The sequence below is a fragment of the Hemibagrus wyckioides genome, linkage group LG24 (assembly GCF_019097595.1).
Source record: "Hemibagrus wyckioides isolate EC202008001 linkage group LG24, SWU_Hwy_1.0, whole genome shotgun sequence".
Classification (NCBI taxonomy): Eukaryota; Metazoa; Chordata; class Actinopteri; order Siluriformes; family Bagridae; genus Hemibagrus; species Hemibagrus wyckioides.
This window is the reverse complement of record NC_080733.1, coordinates 4,575,326-4,595,379: the sequence shown is the minus strand read 5'-3', so window position 1 is coordinate 4,595,379 and position 20,054 is coordinate 4,575,326. Positions and strand designations below refer to the sequence as shown.

The window sequence follows — 20,054 nt, the reverse complement described above, 5'->3', positions numbered from 1 at the left end:
CGGTAGAATAACACAGAGTTACTACAGAGAGTCTGATGAAAAAGCTCATATTATTTAGGGCTTTGATGATACACAATCAAATAATTTTGGATTTATGAAAACAAACTGGATTATGGTTACTTAATTCAATCACGAGGAATCGATGAATTTAGCCAATTTAAAATTCCAATTACGAATGTAAAATTATCAGTTCGACGAATCATTTTAAAAGCAATAATGTTTCCCTTTTACAGATACAGGCCAATATCCTGTCAATTTGCTCTAGATGTTGTGTGATCATGGGGCAGTGTGCTCCCTGCCCCTTTTAGCTCCATACAGCTAATATTGCACCTAGTGGTCAAAAGGGGAATTGCAACAAGCACTAGACTAACATCAGGTAATTCCGTGTCCAGGAAGATCTTGTTTCACAGAAAAGAACCAGAATCGGACAGATTTATGCAAAGTGCAGACAGGAAAAGTACAGAAAACTATTTCTATTGTAATATATACTGCAATGATTAGGAAAAGGAAAAGGAAAAGGGGGATTATGACAGTTTCTCCATGCAGTGGCTCAGAAAAAGACTTTCTCTTTTCCATTGCCCAGTGATATTAGTTCTTCTGTATGCACTTTACACACCGAGATGGTAAACACACCTGCTATTTAAAAAAAGGTGGAACAAAGGTATTGCTCAGAACAAGCTGCTAGACCGCATGCTGGATGGCTGTACGTGGAATGCCATCAATGCTCAACTGTTTATTATGTAGTTAAGATAGAAATTCACTAGATAGTAGCCTCCAGTGGAAAGTCAAGCCACTTAAGTGATTTTGGCGTCAGCGTCGAACCGCAGTCACAAGACGCGGCTGGTTCAAAAGAAAAGCTATTTTTAGCGCAGTAATCTATAGGAGTTCAGTCCTATTAAAGTGTGAGATGCTGACAGATGTGACAGATATATATGTATTTCAAAGATTTTTATTCTTTCGTCTTTGTTCGCTTTTTAGACATCTTGGTAGACACTGGATGTAGAAATCAGACACTTATATATATAATAAGCCAATTATGAATTATTGATACTTCAGATACCGTTTTCACATTTGCAGAGTTATATAAAGGATGAATATGTCTATGGACAAATGATTTTTTTTACACTGATTAATTATTGACTAGATTAATTCAGTAGTACTAAAACCAGAGTCCAGTCTTCAAGAAGCTCTTTTCTCTTTATGCGCCAGCTTCCATTATAAAGATGAGGATGAGGGGGGAAAGTAATAAACAGGTTTCTGTAGCAGCAGATTAATTACACCATTCAGAAGGCACTTGGGCTTTGACACAGTGCACTTGAGCTGGCCGAAGGCAAGGTTGTAGACATCCTTTCAATTACAGTCTACTTTTAGACTCGGTGCCCATGGGACAAACAACCAATGTCACTGCAGTAGAATCTAAAGTGTTGGAATGTTACTGCAGGCTCCGTGAGCCCAAAAAGTACACGAGCTCAAGTATTTGATAAATTAATCTCCATGATCATTTGGGCCTGACAGCTTCTGTAAACAAAGGCTTCACAGGAAAGAAATTTAACTAGAAAGCAGGAGAATCTTTGATATCTCAGCACTGGTGGGTCTGCGCCCAACATTTAACCTTGGGCTGCTGTGTTAATTATGACCGGTGAAAACGCTGATCAAGGAAACAAATGAACCTCATCGAAACACGTCAGGTCGTATCTCGTTCAAGATGCCTGGAGTCTGTTAGGACGAAAAAAGACAAATCGATGTAGCTGATGATGATGCAATGGGCATCTACGTGTGGAATTCACAGTTGGGTGTTTAACGGCTAGAGTGTCCCTGAAAAAGCTCAACTGTGGACTGAATTGTAGACAAGACCCAAAGCAAAGACACAACAATTAGAGTAAACACACACATATGGTGTAATGTGGTTAGTCATGCTTAGTGAAGCACTCAGAGTGAAAGAGTGCTGTGAAAAGCTTGCTGTTTGAGAGCTTCTTTCAGCTTCTTCAGTTTTCCTGGGGAAAAAAAAAACGTTTATGGACAACTGACTGTTGTACCCATATGACCCTGTTGAACATTTCACAACAGATTGATTCTCACTGTTAGAATAATCTCCACTCTTCTCTTCTGTGAAGGTTCTTCACTAGATGTTGGAGCGTGACTGTGGGGATTAGTGATCATACAGCTACAAGAGCATTAGTGAGATCAGACACTGATGTTGTAAGAGTGAGGAGGTCTGGGGTTCAGTCCGTGTTCCAGTTCATCCCAAAGGTATTCAGTGGGGTTGAGTCAGAGTCAGGGCTCAGTGCAGGACACTCCAGTTCTTCCACCCCAACCTTCTCAAACCATGTCTTCATGGAACTCTGTGCTTTGTGTACAGGGGCATTGTCATGATGGAACCGGGTTTGAGTTCCACTGAAGGGAAATTGTAAAGCTACAGGAAACAGAGACATTCTAGACAACTGTATGCTTCCAGAATTGTTGTACCATTTTGCACCAAGTCCACAAACTTTTGTCCATTTAGTGTACGTCTGATTCAATGCCACATCTGAAGTCAAGAAATTGTAAGCTGAATGAATCACAGAGATGTGGGAGTTATCACACTGTACACACAGCCATCAAACAGATTATTTAAAGCTTTATTATAACCGCTTGTGACGATGACAAATTGAGTCACATGACCATAACCCATGGCCTTTATAGTCGGTACCTGTGCTAGGAACACTAATTTACCTCAAAGCCCTCAGATGCTTCACTTCTCTAACAAGTCCTTGTAAATGCCATGTATATTTTATTGTTCCGCGTTTTAAACTCTTGGCCGATACTTGGTTTCATTTTGGTTCTGGCAAGAGACGACAGAATAGAGCACTTGATGGAGAAAGAAAAAGCACAAAAACTCTTTTCCCACAGGATATAATGGACACTTTAGCAGATGGGATATCTATTACCTGGGTTTTTTTTTTTCAGCTGGTCATTTTATAGAAGGTAAAATAGTGCGTAATCTTTCCAGACGTGCGCACACACACACACACACACACAGAGACACAGTCAGTAAAAATGACTGACATGAAGAATTTGGACAGGACTAAATCCCCAGAATAATAATTCCATTTCCCTGAGCTTCCTATTTGAAACAAGTCCACTTCGAACAGTCTTCCTGTTACTAGACTTTTGTTAGATCCAATCCACACACACACACACACACAGAGAGAACTGATAAAATATTACACTGCTCTCAATCTTGCAATACTGTTAAATGTTTTTAGACTTACCCAATACATTTGAATTACAATTCTCCTTAAGCCAGTGGTGCAATGCTTGGGCTATCAAGGCCAAAGCAAGTACACACAGCTATTTGTTGTGGATCAGTATGATGCAACCTGAGATCACTAATGAGAAATAAAACAACCTAATTACAGAAACCCGGCTAGAGTTGAACCTTCGTGGACGGAGCTGAGTACGTAAACGTTAGGCTCGAGAGCTTATGTCTGCTCGCATAAGCTAAAAAATAAAAATAGCCAGAGGGTTAGTAAGCCATAAAAGAGCAATTTGTTAATCCATAAAAGAGCTATTTCAGTGGAGTATAAACTATTCGTCCTGGAGATTCGTCCATCAGATTCTCCACTCCTCTCTGGCTTGCGTTTCATTGGCTGAAAGTGCTTAAGTGCTTATGGAAGTCTGTGATGCTTTTTCCTTTTCCAAAGCTCTTCCCAAGCCCACCCCCCCCACACACACACACACATTAATTGCAACAGTTCCTTTCCGTAATGTGTTGATGTTGCCATTTCATTCAGACGTGTAATTTCTTTTTGCACCAAGCTCTGCACACACATCATGTCCACAGGGCAAAACCCTATAATAAGCCACACACTCAAACTACACAAACCTTTGGCCCTGGATATGATTACTTTTAGTAAAGTACTGCCAATCCAAAGCTCTACCCCAGTCGAATAGGTGGCTACTGCTGGCGCGATGGCCAGGATCTCAGAATTACATCAGGTTTTCCAGAGCTAAATTTAAACTAGTGCCCAGTAAAGGAAATGACACCATATGTCTCCCTGAGTTTTAGATCCTCTGTACAAAATCTGGAGGAGATCAGTCAGTGGTTGGTTTCCCCATGAAAGGCAAACCCAGGGCTATAGGAGAAGGAGTGCAAACGGAGATAAACGTGGCCCTGAAGTTCCTCACTATTCTAAGACTTCTGTTTTAGTCTCTCTCTCTCTCTCTCTCTCTCTCTCTCTCTCCCTTGTTGCTTGCTCGCTCGCTCACCTCCCACTCTCAGCCACATTATTTATAGGTTATCAAACATGTCACCTCTCACATTCTACACGTTCTCTCCTTTTCATCACTCAGCTCTCCGAGGCCCACAACACACCGCCTGCTCCACTTCCATCAGATAAACTCTGACACCCATCCAAACCTTACCTCTCTTCCATACTCAGACATCAAATCCTCAATGCTTATATCTTACTGTCATTATTGAATAAAGACCATTATCAGTCCAAGCTATTACACATGGTCTGAATTACTGGTTGGGATTAACAATAGGCTGAATTTTCATGAGCATCGTTCAGGGAACTAATCAGGGATACAAGCACTTCAAAAAAGGACGCAATCACAGCGTCGAGCGACGACATATTTTCGGACATTTGGAGAAAAGACGCAGGTAAAAGGAGTATTACATTTTCAGGGTTGTGACATCCGAGAAAACCTGATTACAGCGGCCACTTCTATTACATCCGTGATGAAACTGCTCAATCTTTGGTGCAGCACATTTAGGTTACTTCTAGACTAAAGCTATTTGTATTAGTCTGAGTGTGAAAGAGAGAGCCTGTCTGCTTATCACTCACACCTCCGGCTCCCCTCTCCTAGCTGACGACGTATGGAACCACGGCGCTCTTCAATTAAACCTTGACGTAAAGGCTGCCTGTCAATGATAAACTCCTTCATCTTCTATCAAAACCAGAAGCCGCCTCCGCTCTCGTATAGCAAATAGAAAAAAAAGGCCAGCTCATTTGAGACAGGGGCCATAACCGTTTGACGAGCGCTGCATTGCCGCTTGTTGCACAGCACACTGCCATTCCTTTCTAATTATACTTTTCATGAGTTCTTATTGCACTTTAGTATGGATAGAGCTCAAGGTCATCTCCCACAGAGGCACGAAGGATCTTTCACACTTTCACACCAGCTTCATCATCTGATCCAGGGGTCAAATCAACCCACATACATAGACTTATCACAAAAAAAGAGCGTGAGACAAACACGCTCGGAGAAGACGGTAAGACGTAGGCATTAGGCTGAAGGCGGAATTGAACCGAGGATCACCTGAAAAAATGCGCAAACACAATCTCGTCGCAGGAAGACGCATTGCTCCTGACAACGGCGACGCCATTAAGGCTGCATAATAAGGAAATCGCTGTTGCTTTGCCCTCATTCATGGCTGTGAAGTTGTTTTTTTGCAGAGCTCCAGTTACAGTTTACCCCCAGCACCTGCTTCTCTCTCTACTCCACGTCCATACTGCTCTCCCTCCCTCCCTCCCTTCCTCCCTCCCTCTCTTTTGTCATTAATTACATTACTTAGCCATAATCAGTTTGTCCATGGAGTTTAATTGACCTTGTAATTTTAGGCGAACGCCAACCGTTTACCTTAATACAAATGTGAGGCAACAATATTAGGCGTGATGTATTTCTTCCTCTGCTGCGTATTACCTCGCCGGGCTTTAGAGGAATTTCCTTTTCACTGATTGCACAGCAGCAATCCGGTGACTTTGCACAAGCTGCTAAAATAAAATCGTAAAATTGCCAGTGCTGATTTTCAGGATTATTCAGTTAGTGTAGAATGTTATCCAGCTCATTTCGTTTCTCTGTCTTAATGGAGGTTTTCATGCAAATTTTCATTTGACCCCAAAAAAAAAAAAAATGAAGCAAATGTTAAAATTTCCATTTCACATTCATTTCTAGCCAGATAGAACCAGGACTTGGTATGATAAGGATATAGTATCACCATCATGATAAATTATGTCAGAATACGCTTCAGTGGAAATAGCCTGGTTATACAGGATTTCTTTTTGAAATCATGGGGAGTTTTTTGTTATTGTTGTGGCCAAAAATGAGCAGTTTTTCTGCATTTTATTTCTAAATTTATGATGAAACTTGGAGACTCTTGTGCTTGGTTTTTGCAGAAAACTACTTGAATTGCTAAAAGTACTTCTTTTTAATTGGTAAAAAATCATTCTTTTCCCCTTTTCCACTGTTCAAGTGTTTAATAAATAAAATCGGTTTGAAATATTGCCTAATAAAACATATTATCACAATATATATATATATATATATATATATATATATATATATATATATGTATATATATATATTCAAAAGTGATTAGATATTTTTATTAACAATTTAGTCCTAACAATTTTTTATGTAAAATTAGTGTTCAATAAACACAAACTACTCTGATGCATATCATTGAAATGTTTTTGAGAATTTATTTATTGCTGTTGTTGATGATGATGATGATGATGATGATGATGATGATGATGATGATATTGCTATTTTGTCTAGGTTCGGTCACGGCTGATTTCAGTGCACTATAACTGTCCTGGAACACACAGGGAAAAGTGCTACTGATAAGAAGAAACACACAGCTGGTCAAATTTGCTCGGATGAAGGAAAACGAATGCCGCTGCTCCTTTAAATGGCTTGATAATGTATCACAATAAAGTCTCCAGCATGCATAGCGAACCACATGTTGTGCAGATGCAACGCTCTGTTTGAATTGCTCAAACTTACTGTTATCAGCTCAATCATGTTGCTGCTGAAGCTTATCATCCTAGAGGCTCATGCGGTAAAACATAATGCTTGATGGCGGCACCAGACGACCGACAATGCCTCGGCTAAACAAACGTAGACGTTTGTCTCTAATCTCTATCTAGCACTCTGGGAACGGTACACAACAAGACCAGGCTTCCATCTTCTCCTATCTATTGATGATCGAATGTACACTAATAAGCATCACAATACCTAATAGAAAAATCAATTTATGGGACGTTGTTAGTGACATATACCCTACACCAAAAACGGCTTGATTTAGCCAGGCAGCGAGGCATAACAAGAAGAAAGCCCCTGCTGTTTGTCACGCATTAAGAGAACGCATTTACATTCTCCAATAGACGTGATTAAGCTGATCATCATGGTCCTGCCAATAAGCGCTAATGTATAGATGAGCCTTGGAATTAAAAACAGCTCACTGAGCAATACCTCACCATTCGCTATCGTTTAACTCGAAGCTCCTCGCTGCCTGGAAAAAGAAACTCTTTCTCAGAAATATATATCGCCCTCAAGCAATAATCCAGTGGCATTTGTTTTATGAAAAGAAAGAGCAGGTTTGGGAGATGTAGTATAAAGAAGAACAGATTACAGATCCATTTGAAATGTATTTGGCGTGCCATTTGCAAATGTCTATAACAGGGTTTAAACAGCAGCTTGTCAGCATTTACTTGAATAAAAGGGATACAAGCGTGCCAATTTTCCCACTCCTGTCTGGGAGCTAACTGGGTGTTGTGGTGGCAGCTCGCTCAGGCCTTACAAAAAAATCACAATGTTGAAGCTGACTTTTTAGCACATGCTTTCCCTCAGGAGTCCAAGAAGCCTAGAAGGAGGATCTGTAAATTTTCTAATGACATTACAATACTGCAGATCACAACGACTACCATCGAAGCTGGCCTGACTGACTGGTCACTTCAATTCAACAGCTTCTGAATCTTGCCTTTCAACCAAAACTTAAGACATTACAGTTGATTTTTTTGTTTCTGTTTAACATTCCTATAAAAACTGCAAACTGCATAATGGGTGGTTCACATCTCCTAGACTACACTGTTTTGTAGTGCATTATAGGATTTTATGACTATTATATTAAGCTTATAGCCGTTATTTATCAACTGGACAAATCTCACTTACTAGCGCTTTCTATAGTGTGTATTCTATGCAGATTTGGCTGTACATCTTGAACAAAATGCTCCAATGCCTCCAATAATTACTGAACTTCTTCTGTGTAATGTACTTAATTCCAATAAAATGGTTTTATCCATAAAATGAATCTGTGCTACAAATAGTAAGGAGGTTTGTGGATTTTTCTTTTCTTTTTTTATACAGGGAGAAAAACATAATTGAGATCCTCTGCCCTAGCAGACTCCAACTGCCCCCTAATGTCATGGGGTTATTAGACCTGGCACGACGGTGGTCACAAATCAACCACCTGCTGCAGTACAACCCGGCACGTACAACAGCTGCTGGGGAGCTGAACAACCCCCGCGCCACATCCACACCAACTTGCCACCAGACCACATCATCAGGCTCATTTTCATACAGCACTGATGGGCAGTGGCCTGCTGCAGGCGGACTTCCACAGGCAAGAGACCATTACCGAAGTCATTGCCTGCGCGCACAAGTGAAATAAGTGATGCTGTGGAATTTCACGGTCGGCGCGCTTGACAAAATATTTGTTTCTGCCGCACAGGCCAAGAGAACTTTGGATATTTACGGTCTCGAAGAAAGGGATGATTAACTCTAACTTCCTTGGCGCTGGTGGGATGTTGATTTTTTCTCAGTATGTAGTTTCTCAGTTTAATCCATACCATGTACCTGACTGCGTTTAATAGCATGTGAAGGTTTTTCCTGTATCATACCTACAGAATACACAATTGTGTACATCTAACCATAACACCCATGTGTGTTCTTCCCCAAAATGGACACACACAATTATCCAAAAAGTCTTTGCATGCTTTGACAATATTTCTCATAGCAGGAACTTCACTGGAACTCAAACCGTGTTCCAGCATGATGATGTCCCTGTACACAAAGCACCGAGCACCACGAAGACATGGCTTGTTAAGGTTGAAGTGGAAGAACTGGAATGTCCTGCACTGAGCCCTGACTCTGCCATTGGGATGAACTGGAACAGCAAATAGATCCTTTATCTATTTATTGGTTTTACTAAAGCAGTTCTCTTCATTACACATCAATCACACTTCACTTTATCCTCCATGTATGTAACTCAAAAACATGGAAAGGGAATGTTCTGCTTGTGGGCTGAGCAACTTTGTTATCACAGAGACATCCACTCTATGGAGAAAAGCCACTAACTACACAGGATAAAGAGCAAGCACTCATTCAGATTACTAATTTCTCAAGAGAGCCTAAGAGAAACATGCATTAAGCAAAAGCAAAGCCAGCCACTAATTTTTAGACGACCTCGTTCACTTTCCTACAATCATAGAATACCGTGTCCTGTCACTCAGAAAGATGTCTCACTGGGGGCTTTGCATGAGTTCTACATTTAAAATGATTTTTTTTTTCAAAGCCGGCTTCGTGCCGGCATAGATCATTTGTGCAAATCTATGCATGTTGGGATTCTGAGCACAGCGTGTGTTTGCAAAGAGAGAATGTGGAGATGTAAATGACATCGTCACTTCATTGGGTACACATGACAGATTGCTTTCAGCATCCCAGGGTCAAATTTTAACAACGCTAGTAAAGATTACAGAGTTTCTCATCCAGGAATGGAGGAAAATACTGAACGTGTCAAATATTCTTTTCCACCATATACCACCGTACCAAAGCACTAAGAAGAAAGTATTTATGGCCTTTATTTTTTTCATATATAGGAATGTGAAAGCACAAGCTCATAAACCCTTCCTGTAATTCCATCGTTCTAGCAAGTCAATAAGCTTTCAGTGTGATCCCACTGAAAATAAAAAAAATAAATAAAGCAATGCTCTGTTTCATCTCGTTTCTGAGCAGCAGGAGTGAGCCTCAACAGGTGTTTCCTGTCTCTGCAAGATTCCACACTGACCTCCTGGCCTGACAGTCAACACAGCAACTCCAACAGATAACAAGCATGTTTGTGTTAAACCAAGCCCTGCTTCTCACGCTGAGCTTCACATGGATCAGCGTTTCATTATGTGCTCTGATATTACTGAAACTGCACTAGGGTTTAGGGTACAGAAGAGACAGGGGGGGAAGAAAACATCTCTCTTACCTCCATAAAGAGATAAACCATTTGTTTAGGATAATATCCAGCATTCTTCCTCTGTGATCATGCAACGTGTCCACTGGATAATGGCAGAAAAAGACTAGAAGCTGTAAATGTGGGAGATTTGCCATTCGGAATCAATAACCGTGGGCGAACACGCTTTATGGAAAAGCTGGCATAACACTGCTGCTATGATTTATGTTCCTGAGCTGTGCTTTGAGAATAGAAATTTCTACACATTGGGCAAAAATCACACAGACATGCCAAATCTCTGTCAAATAAACCCAAATGAATGAATTAATGAACTTTGAACCTGAGAAGTAAATGACGATTTGTGTTCCAATTTCGTTATCGTTATATACTCAGCTCTAGGCATGAAGAATTGTTTGGAGTGTATTATTCCTCTTTTAACACACATGAATCTTTTCCTCGGGCTGGCACCAATGATTTTAAACTTGACATTAAACTTGCCATTAAAAAGGGAGTCTGTTTCTGGTGATGCACTAGCACGGGCGGACGTAACCTAAAATCTGCAAGACAGTCCGGCTACGTTGGAAGCTGAAATATCATCGCTTCGTGACAGATTTGCAAATGAAACCAAAGCGCCAGGCAAAACAAGCCTCGAGTCTGGCTATTTTTATCATGAAGTTCAGCGGTGACAAAATTCTCAGCCTGAAGCATGAATCCCACATCACCATATTACAGACTGAGAGGATCATTTACTGTACACATGACCCAGAATGACAGTTTCAGCTCATGTATGGTGTAATACCGGGCTTGAGAAGACGATGACGTATGTACATCTGCCACAAACTGTATGATTTAGCTAGGAACGGTTATAAGGCTTTGAGGCAATATAGCTAGCTAACATTACCTATGAATCTACTTGCTACGAATAACATAACAGGTTTCTTTTTTAATTCTTTGTCATCATGACAATTGTGGAAAAAACAAACAATTCACTAAAAATTTTGTTTTCTATAGCAGGTCAGAAGCTATGCAATTTATAATTACTGTAAATTTGGCACCTACATGTTCGCAGAAAATATGTAACAGCTATCTTAGCATAGTTCGGATATTTTCTTTCTGCAACTCCTTACTATCGAATTGCGTACTGCACACAGACCTTCAGTGACACATGCTGTAACATATATGAAAGCACGAATACTTGCCAGATACACAACTGTGTGAAGTTGCCACGCCATTGGAAAAGAAAAAAAATGTCGCCTGTTTTTACAGATTTGTGCTGTATGAATCACTCTTTGCTTCCAGAAATTCGGTGCATTATATCACATACTGGATTTGGATTATAGGAGGTGATGTTGGACATGTTGTACAAGGGTATATCATGGAGTAAGCACCGAGTAAACAGGGGCTTTAACCTGAAGTGTGTGGAGTAATAGCATTTATAACCAGCAGGAGGTATGTAGAGAATTATTGGTTGTAACATGGGATATAACATGGAGAATGCAGAGTATCATTTGTATACCATGGGGTACAGGAAGGACTATACTCTAGACAAGAGCTTCAGAGTTATAATGACTATAACAAGGGGTATAATAATGAGTAAGTAGAGAAACATTAGTTTTAAACAGGGTTATAGCATGGAGTAGGCAGCGTAAGACTAGTCATAAGATGGGGTATAGCATGGAGTATGTAGAGTAAGACTACATATAACATGAGGTATGACATGGAGTATGCTGCGTAAGTATGGCATGACGTATATTATGGAATGTGCCAGGACACATTTATTATAATGGAGGTATCTGCATGTCATATACTTAAGTAATAATGAATTTAAGTTGGGGGATTGCATGAAGTATGCAGATTATGTAGGGTATTATTGGCTGTAACATCGGATATAACATGGAGTGTGCAGAGTAATACTGGGGATAAACTGGGGGGATAGCATGTAGAGTACTGTATGTAGAATACTATTGGTTGTAACATGGGATATAACATGAAGTATGTAGAGTAATATTGGTTATAAACTGGGAGATAGCATGGAGTATGTACAGTAATACTGGTTTTAACCAGAGAGATAGCACTGAGCATGTACATGAAGAGTAACTCTGGTTATACCATGTGAAATAGCATAACATGGGGAGTATTATGGAGTCTGCCAGCTAACATTTGTTATAACATAGGTAATACCATAGCATATGCATTGTGATACTAGATATAAGATTTGCACAAAGTATGCTAAGTAATTTTTTATAGCACAGGTACTGTATAGCAAAGAGTAATATGAGTTCTATTATGAAGTGCAGTATGGACAATGCAGAGAAACATTTATCATAGTACAGGGTATAGCATGGAGTCTGCAGCGTGACTCTAAATATAACATGGTTCTAACTTGATTCCGGTTATACTACTGGGCATAACAGGTGTGCATTTGCATTTCTAGTATTTGGCAGAAGCCTTTATCCAGAGCAACTTACAATTTATTTCATTTTATTCAACTGAGCAAATGAGGGCTAAGGGCCTTGCTCAAGGGCCCAGCAGTGGCAGCTTGGTGGACCTGGGATTCAAACTCACAACACTCCTATCAAAAGTCCAATGCCTTAAACACATTCCTTATGCTCTATAACTATGTGCATAGTTCTATCAGTTATAACATGGAGTACATTATGGACTGCACTGTAGACTATATCTTGTGGTGCAGAATGGAATATGCAGGCAATAATGGATATAGCATAGAGTATATTTATATCATGGAGTGAATGCAGAGTAATGTTATAGTTATAACCTGGGGTATTGAGTGGAGTATTTGCAGAGAAATGTCAGTTATAATCTGGGGAATGTTATGGAGTATGAAGAGTATCCTAGTATACTCCCTAACATGGAGTATATAGTCTGGACTACATAGTGTTAGAACACAGATTCAGAGTAATACTGGATATATAACATGGTGTGTAAGTTATCACACAGTAGACCTACACATAGTGTCATGGGAAGTGCAGAGTCATGGTACATGGTACAACACATTTCATGGTGATAATCCAAGCTCAAATATTGTTAGGACTGCATACATACAGAGTTAACCAACATTTCATCCCCACTGCTCACTGCTCAATGATATATTGATGTACAATATTTAAATATGCATCATAACACAATATGTTAAACATGAGCTACGGGAAAGAAAATGATATATTAATTAATGCTGATATATTAAAGCTGTGAAGCCGGAAGGGCATCCTGCTGTTGCACTCTTTATAAGCTTGATTAAATGAATCGTTTTTTCCCCAAAAAAAACAGAAAAAATAGACACTGACAACTTCATTCCCAGCCATTCAATCTGTCATGAAGATGTGACGATTTGCATATCCTGGTTATGACAATGTGACTTGCCCTTTATTTGCTATCAATAGCTGCTCATTTTTCATTACAATGTGAAACTTCGAACATTTTGATGTCAGAATGAATTTCTTGCTTCCACTTCCCATGACAGATGAGATGACAGTTAAGGGCTGAACCTATTATCTACCAATCTGTAAAGAGGAAATGAAGCTTTCAAGAGGTAATAGGTTTGCATTATCTTACAAGTGCTCTAAGGTTATTACCAAACTCTTCTTGCTAACAGAAAAGCTTTTTTTTTTTTCCTTGATCTAATTACTCGGTATAGTCATTTCGATGATTTTTTTTTCTGTGTTTATCTAGACATATGATTTAGACAACACTCAAAGGCAAACGTAAAAGTGTAATCCTTGGTCACAGCAATTACGATGGCCCACAATTAACTGGAAATGCAATCAAAGTTTTGTGAAATCAAAATTAAGAAATTAAAATAAACCACTCGCTTGCTGTCCTTACCCTAGGGACAGCAATTTATCATTTCATTAACCTTCTATCTCTGAAATTACTACTGATGTTAAGACATCATTTTAAGACACGGGAAAGAAAATTGAAGTTCATATATTAACCGGCTCAGGCGTTATTTCATATTCTGGAGAATTTCATTTTCATTTGGTGAATAGGAAGCTATAATTCAGTATTGGAATGAATTACTGTCTTCGACCGGACTGCGAAATAGCGCGTGTGAAATCGATGGTTACGTGTGCATTCTACGTCCATGAGAATCAATCAGTTATGGTTATAAAGCCTGCTGCTTAAGCACACGTCTACAAATCAATGCCCAAAAGAACCACAATCAAGAAATTACACGTGGTTGTACTTGTGAATTTGTCTGGTGTTCCACACAGTGGCAAAGAACTCAGTTGCTCAACTCCTCCATTTAATGTGTTTCTACATTACAAAAATCTAAAAAAGTGAAACAAAAAGAGCGAGAGCAACGAGAAGAGTCTGCAGGAAACTGATTGCACAGATGGTGCGGCAATGAAATGCAAAGGTTTACACCGAGGAATGAGTGTGGCTTTGTCTACTGGCACAGGCAGACCGTGATGTACAAGCAATAGCATAATGAACCAACATAACATGGGAAAAAAAGCCACACTTAACTGTGCAACAGGCACAAACATTATGAATCATTATTATTACAGGCACAGACGTTGTTAGTCAAGAAACACGGCTACGATTTGTACAGATTAAACAATCCTGACCCACTCAGATCCGATCGCTGATAAGACTGACGGCTGGAATTTCAAGGAAAACAGGCTCTCTGAATGATCCGATTTACTCTGGCACTAATCCTCGCCTGTGCCCACTTGGCACACCACTTACAACACATCACTTCCCTGTTCCTAGCTAAACTCATCAACTGGATGATCCTGTATGTCAAACATCATGTTTTATTCCCACATTAAACGGAAAGAAAAGGTTAAAATGTCAAGCGCATCCCAGTATGTGCGCTGATAACAGTCCTGCCTTCTAAAATCGGATCAATAGCAGCTAAGCCCATTCCCAGAACGGCGCTGGGAGCTCTCCAGATATCAAAGGACCTTGACACAGGAGTTGGGAATTGGCTGACACTGCTTACATGTCATCCTCACTCAACCTTTACAAAGCATATAAATAAAGTGTTTAAGTGATATTGCACCAAATCCAACATAGCTTCAATTCCACTCTGAAAGAGATATAATAATACAAAGCTGTGAACCTGTTGTGTCTGACTAAATTTGCCAGCTGAAATGATTCCTATAAAGCAGCTTGTGAAGGATCTCCAGCACTGTTCCCAGCATTTAGAGTTAATCAGTAACCACCACTGATAAGGCTATAGACTTTGGAGTGTGGAAAGTGTTCATAGTGGGCGAAAACCAGCAAGACATAAAACAAGACAGAAGTCTCATTTTTCCAGAACACTCATGCACTTTTTAAAGGAACGTACAGCAATTACAACAATTATTAATTATTATCAACTTTTCTGGACTTTTCTGCACAACACCCAATACCTCAGCCAGATTTTTTGCACAGCATAAATACTTCATGTATTGCACTAATCATACACAACTGCACACATCTACAATTTATTCACAATAGTCATGCTGTTATATATATTTATTTAAATAATGGCAGAACAGTATGACTATGACTCTCTCTCTCTATATATATATATATATATAGAGAGAGAGAGACAGAGACAGAGAGAGGGAGGCATAACATTATGACCACCTGCGTAATATTGTGTTGGTCCCCCTTTTGCTGCCAAAACAGCCCTGACCCGTCCTGCACTGTGTATTCTGACACCTTTCTATCAGAACCAGCATTAACTTCTTCAACAGTAGCTTGACTGTTGGATCGGATCACACGGGCCATCCTTCGCTCTCCTCATGCATCAATGGGCTTTGGCCGCCCATGACCCTGTCTCCGGTTCACCACTGTTCTTTCCTTAGACCACTTTTGATAGATACTGACCACTGCACACCGGGAACACCCCACAAGACCTGCAGTTTTGGAAACTCACTCAAATCCTTACGCTTGTCCATTTTTCCTGCTTCTAACACATCAACTTTGAGGACAAAATGTTCACTTGCTGCCTAATATATCCCACCCACTAACAGGTGCCATGATGAGGAGATCATCAGTCTTATTCACTTTACATGTCAGTACAAATATCATTATGCCTAAAAGAGAAAAAAACATATGTTTTTTTCTCTTTTCCTTGTTACTATTTTTATTCTATTTTTCACACCACTGACAGTCAAAAAGAGCTTCACTACATGTGGTACTCTCTATGGTTGTTTATGTAATGTGTAACACTTGAATTTGAATTATTTAAGAGCACAACGTCATACCATTATCCGTGTGGAACATCTGCGAAACACGTGTTATCAGTTGCATTATTGCATTTATAAACAGACATTCCCTCCAGTAAATAAGGCAGAAAGTGCAGCTTGTCATATCACCGAGAAACCAGAAAGCGTTTCTAGTCTCCCTACAGAAAACACTTACACGCAAGTTTGTCGTAATCCTTTTATTATGAGTCTTAGACTATGTGGAGCATCCACCAAACCCAGCCCAGTCCCTGTCAATCAGGGGTGACTTTAGAAACTTTAAACACAGTGACATATTTCAAATGATGATATATACCTGGGATTTGAGGTTTAGTCAAAAACCTGCGCTATTATATTGTGTAATTACTATCATGTAATGCTATCATGTACAATTAGTCAACACCTTCTGACCTATTAGTCCAACACCTTCTGACCAACTATAGTTGAGAATTTAACAGCGCTGTTGTATAAAAGACTTTATATAACAATTCCTCCAAGAATTCGTGATCGCAGATATTAACGCAAAATTAAACAAACTCCATGATATTCTGAGAATTTTGCAATTTCTCAAAATAACCAAAGATTTTTTTTTGAAGAATTTGGGCAGAGATGCATCATGTGACATCATCACAACACACATCCGGCCAAATCACTCTCCCATTCACATCTGTGGAACATGTGAGACTACAGCTCTCATTACAAATGTGTCATCACTGTTAGGAGTTTCAAAGAAAAATCCTGTACTTGTGATTTCACCAATTCAAGTAGTTTACAGAAAAAAGCTTTACGTTGCATCAGAAATTTAGAAAAAGCAGCAACAAAATCAAGCCGCAACAATCATAAAAACACTAACAATCTTGAGAGACTGATTATCCGCTGCATGTGTGTGCCGTTAAGTGTTGGCATGCAGTTATGTAATCCGCCCACATTATGAACAATTGCGGCCACTTTGGAAATTTTCAGGAACAAAACTTGTGGTGCATGCAGTGCATGTACATGTAAATAGTAAGAAAGAGCAATCACGAATGTAATCATAGCAAAGGCCACTGTGCAAATACTTAGGAAATGGAGGGAATGCTGCTCAAGCTCTGGCAGAATGATTTCCTAAGTATGTCCTTGGTGATTTTCACTATCTACAACAAGCACCATAAGTTGTTCAAGCTCCATTTTTCAAGCAACTGATAAACAGTTTTTCTCCATCATTCTCATGAGACAATGGGATTTTGGGATCAGGTGCACTTTGCCAGGGATGCCTCAAGGTGAAAGACGGTGTAATGCATGAGTTGTCTCAGCTGGATTGTGTAGTGTGAACACCGCTCCACTGACGAGACAATACATTCCAAGCTATAAATGTCATGTAGCGCGAGCGGTAAAGCCGTTCTGGGACACCAAAAGTCATGCAGTGCCTGATAAGCGTGAAGAAGCCAACAACCAAGCTGTGCACATGCAACCCTACAAGTGACCCACTATTATTTTCAGAAAGAAGCAACAGTCTTCCTCGCAAGTCTTCCTTGACTCTGCACATATGTTACACCGTTCCACGTTCGATCCCAGTGTCTGCCGACTGAGTGTGAAGGCTGCTTGTTTACGAGGCTCGTCTTTTAAAAGGATAACTGCTCACACTAATTTGCTCCAATCTTCAGAAATGCAAATGACATCTCAAGGGACCAAAATACATATTTGGTGGGCGGAGTTGGCTGGGAGCTGGATGCGCTTGTCTATTCATTTATCCCTTTTAACTCTAATCTGTGCAATATTAGGCGAATTATAAAAAAAAAAAATCTGTTTAACGAGCCGTGCTGTTTTGATTATTTTCAACGAAATCACTTGACGGTGGAATAGACGAGACTGCCATCAATAAATCATGCACGGCTGATCACAAACAACAAAAATCTCCCATCTTTAATGAACCTGGATGTGTTAATGCAACACTGGGGGGTGTGAAGTCTGCTCTGTGACCAAACTGCAGATGACCAACTTGTGCTTTTTAGATAAATATACGGCTGGGATGCACAGAGAGAAATTCGTCAGGCTTCTGACTACAGACTTTAGGTATAAGTACAAAAGCAATGCCTCGACTTCTGGTTGAAGTGTCTACTGGTAGAAATAATGAGTGTTTGGGGAAACTTGTCTTTCTGTGTAATCTAACCCATAGGCGGGGTGGAAAGCCAGCGTGTGAGCCATCTGCGTGACCAGGCCAGGCTTGTCTGACCTTAATGACTTTTTATTGTTGTGTAGGAGCAGTAGATTGGTTGAGATGCGTCAGGGCTGCAGACAGACACGTCACATCATCATTCTTATTGAAATCAGGCCGACCTTCCCATACGGCTCATTGGCTACAGGCTCCATACGGGAGGCGCTGCTTACTCATCCATTAAACCTCCCCTAAACCGCTTATGCCATCCATTTTTACGTGTTTATTTTTCTAATTTATGTATGTTTCCTTTCACCAGGTTTGTTTTGTGCGGGTCATTTTTTTTTTCCTTACCTTGCGCGACGGCTTTCAACACGTGGATCTGGAGGCAGAGGAGCGCCCAGTAACTCCTCGTACACAACGCCAACTTTTTCCTTCCCCTGTAACTTCTCACTGTGTCTGACATGTGATCAGTCGCCTTCTTGGCTCCTGAGGTCCCCTTGATGCTGCTCTTTGTAGTACCTCGATCAGAGCACTTGTCTCCCGGGTCGCCGCTCCGCGCTGATCCGAAAAGCGGCGCGATGTCTGCGCATCTCCGTCCGCTCTCTGATCCACCCCGAAGACGCTGGAGCATTTCCATGATCGAGCGTGGAGATGTGTAATCCTGAAAAAAATCGTGGCTCAGGCTCCTGGCTCGAGCTGAAAACTAGACCCGAACTTAAAGTCAGACTGAAATGTTGCGGCGTGGCGCAGACATGGAGCTCCGGATGAAGGTAAAGATCCGAGCGTCTCTCCCGCGCAGCCTACCTGTTCCCCCTGACTGCGATTCCTAACCGGCGTGTCTTATAAACCCAGCACGACTCATCCGAGTGGCTGAATATTTATTCCGGATGCTTATAAAATATGCTCCAGGATTTGAAAAGTTCTGCAGTCACACACGCACAGTGCTTTTCCATCCAGCCATCGTTACTCCTAAAATCCTCGGATGCGATTTCTTAGGTCTCATTCGCATCTCCGGGGCTGATCAGCCTTCTTCTTCTTCTTCTTTTTATAAACTCGTGTTTATTTCAGCACGTAGAGACTCGAAGCTTCACTGAACCAAAACAAGCTGTTGCCTCCCGCGTTTCTCAGATTACATTCGGCTAGCGAGTTTTACGCGTCGCTTGTAAACACTCGGACTCAGTTAACCATTTACTAAATATTTCTCACCACCAAGCCGACTTTTCCCTCCCGGGGTAGGCAGAGATCAGATTTCCCACAGTGGATAATAACAGACTGCCTCTGTGCGGCTTGCGGGAGGATAACTAGTCACATAGAGCACTAACGAGCTAGGCGACTAAAATAGTTCCAGCGACTAGAAGTTTGGGATGGAGCGCGGACTCGAGTCTGTGTGCGTTAATGCAAGCAACAAGCGAATGCAGATCTGCGGAGGAAAGCGAGAGATCCGGCAAAGTGCAGCAGCAGCAGCAGTGTGGAGGCGCGCGTTCACTCCAACTCCGCTCTTTAACTGACTTCCTCACTGCTCCGCGTCACTCCCCGCCCCCAGCTTTAACTCCCCTGCCCTCTCTGAACTACCCCACTGCCCTCTCTAAACTACCCCCCCCCCCCGCTTTAAGTCCCCTGCCCTCTCTAAACAACCCCTCCTCACTTTAAATCCTCTGCCTTCTCTAAAATACCTCCCTGCTTTAACCCCCCTGCCCTCTATAAACTACCCCACTGCCCTCTCTAAACTACC

The 20,054-nt window shown here is 40.8% G+C and overlaps 1 protein-coding gene across 5 annotated transcripts in view; it reads right to left on the bottom strand.

Moving 5' to 3' along the window:
- sdk1a (sidekick cell adhesion molecule 1a) overlaps positions 1 to 19,762 on the bottom strand; it is a 267,661-nt gene extending 247,899 nt beyond the window's left edge. For all 5 annotated transcript variants that reach the window (XM_058377701.1, XM_058377702.1, XM_058377704.1 and 2 more), the window contains exon 1: positions 18,674 to 19,762. In XM_058377701.1, the coding sequence (XP_058233684.1) occupies positions 18,674 to 18,959 (286 nt within the window). In that variant the 5' untranslated portion in view covers positions 18,960 to 19,762. The remainder of the gene's footprint in view (positions 1 to 18,673) is intronic.
- Positions 19,763 to 20,054: the final 292 nt, after the last annotated feature.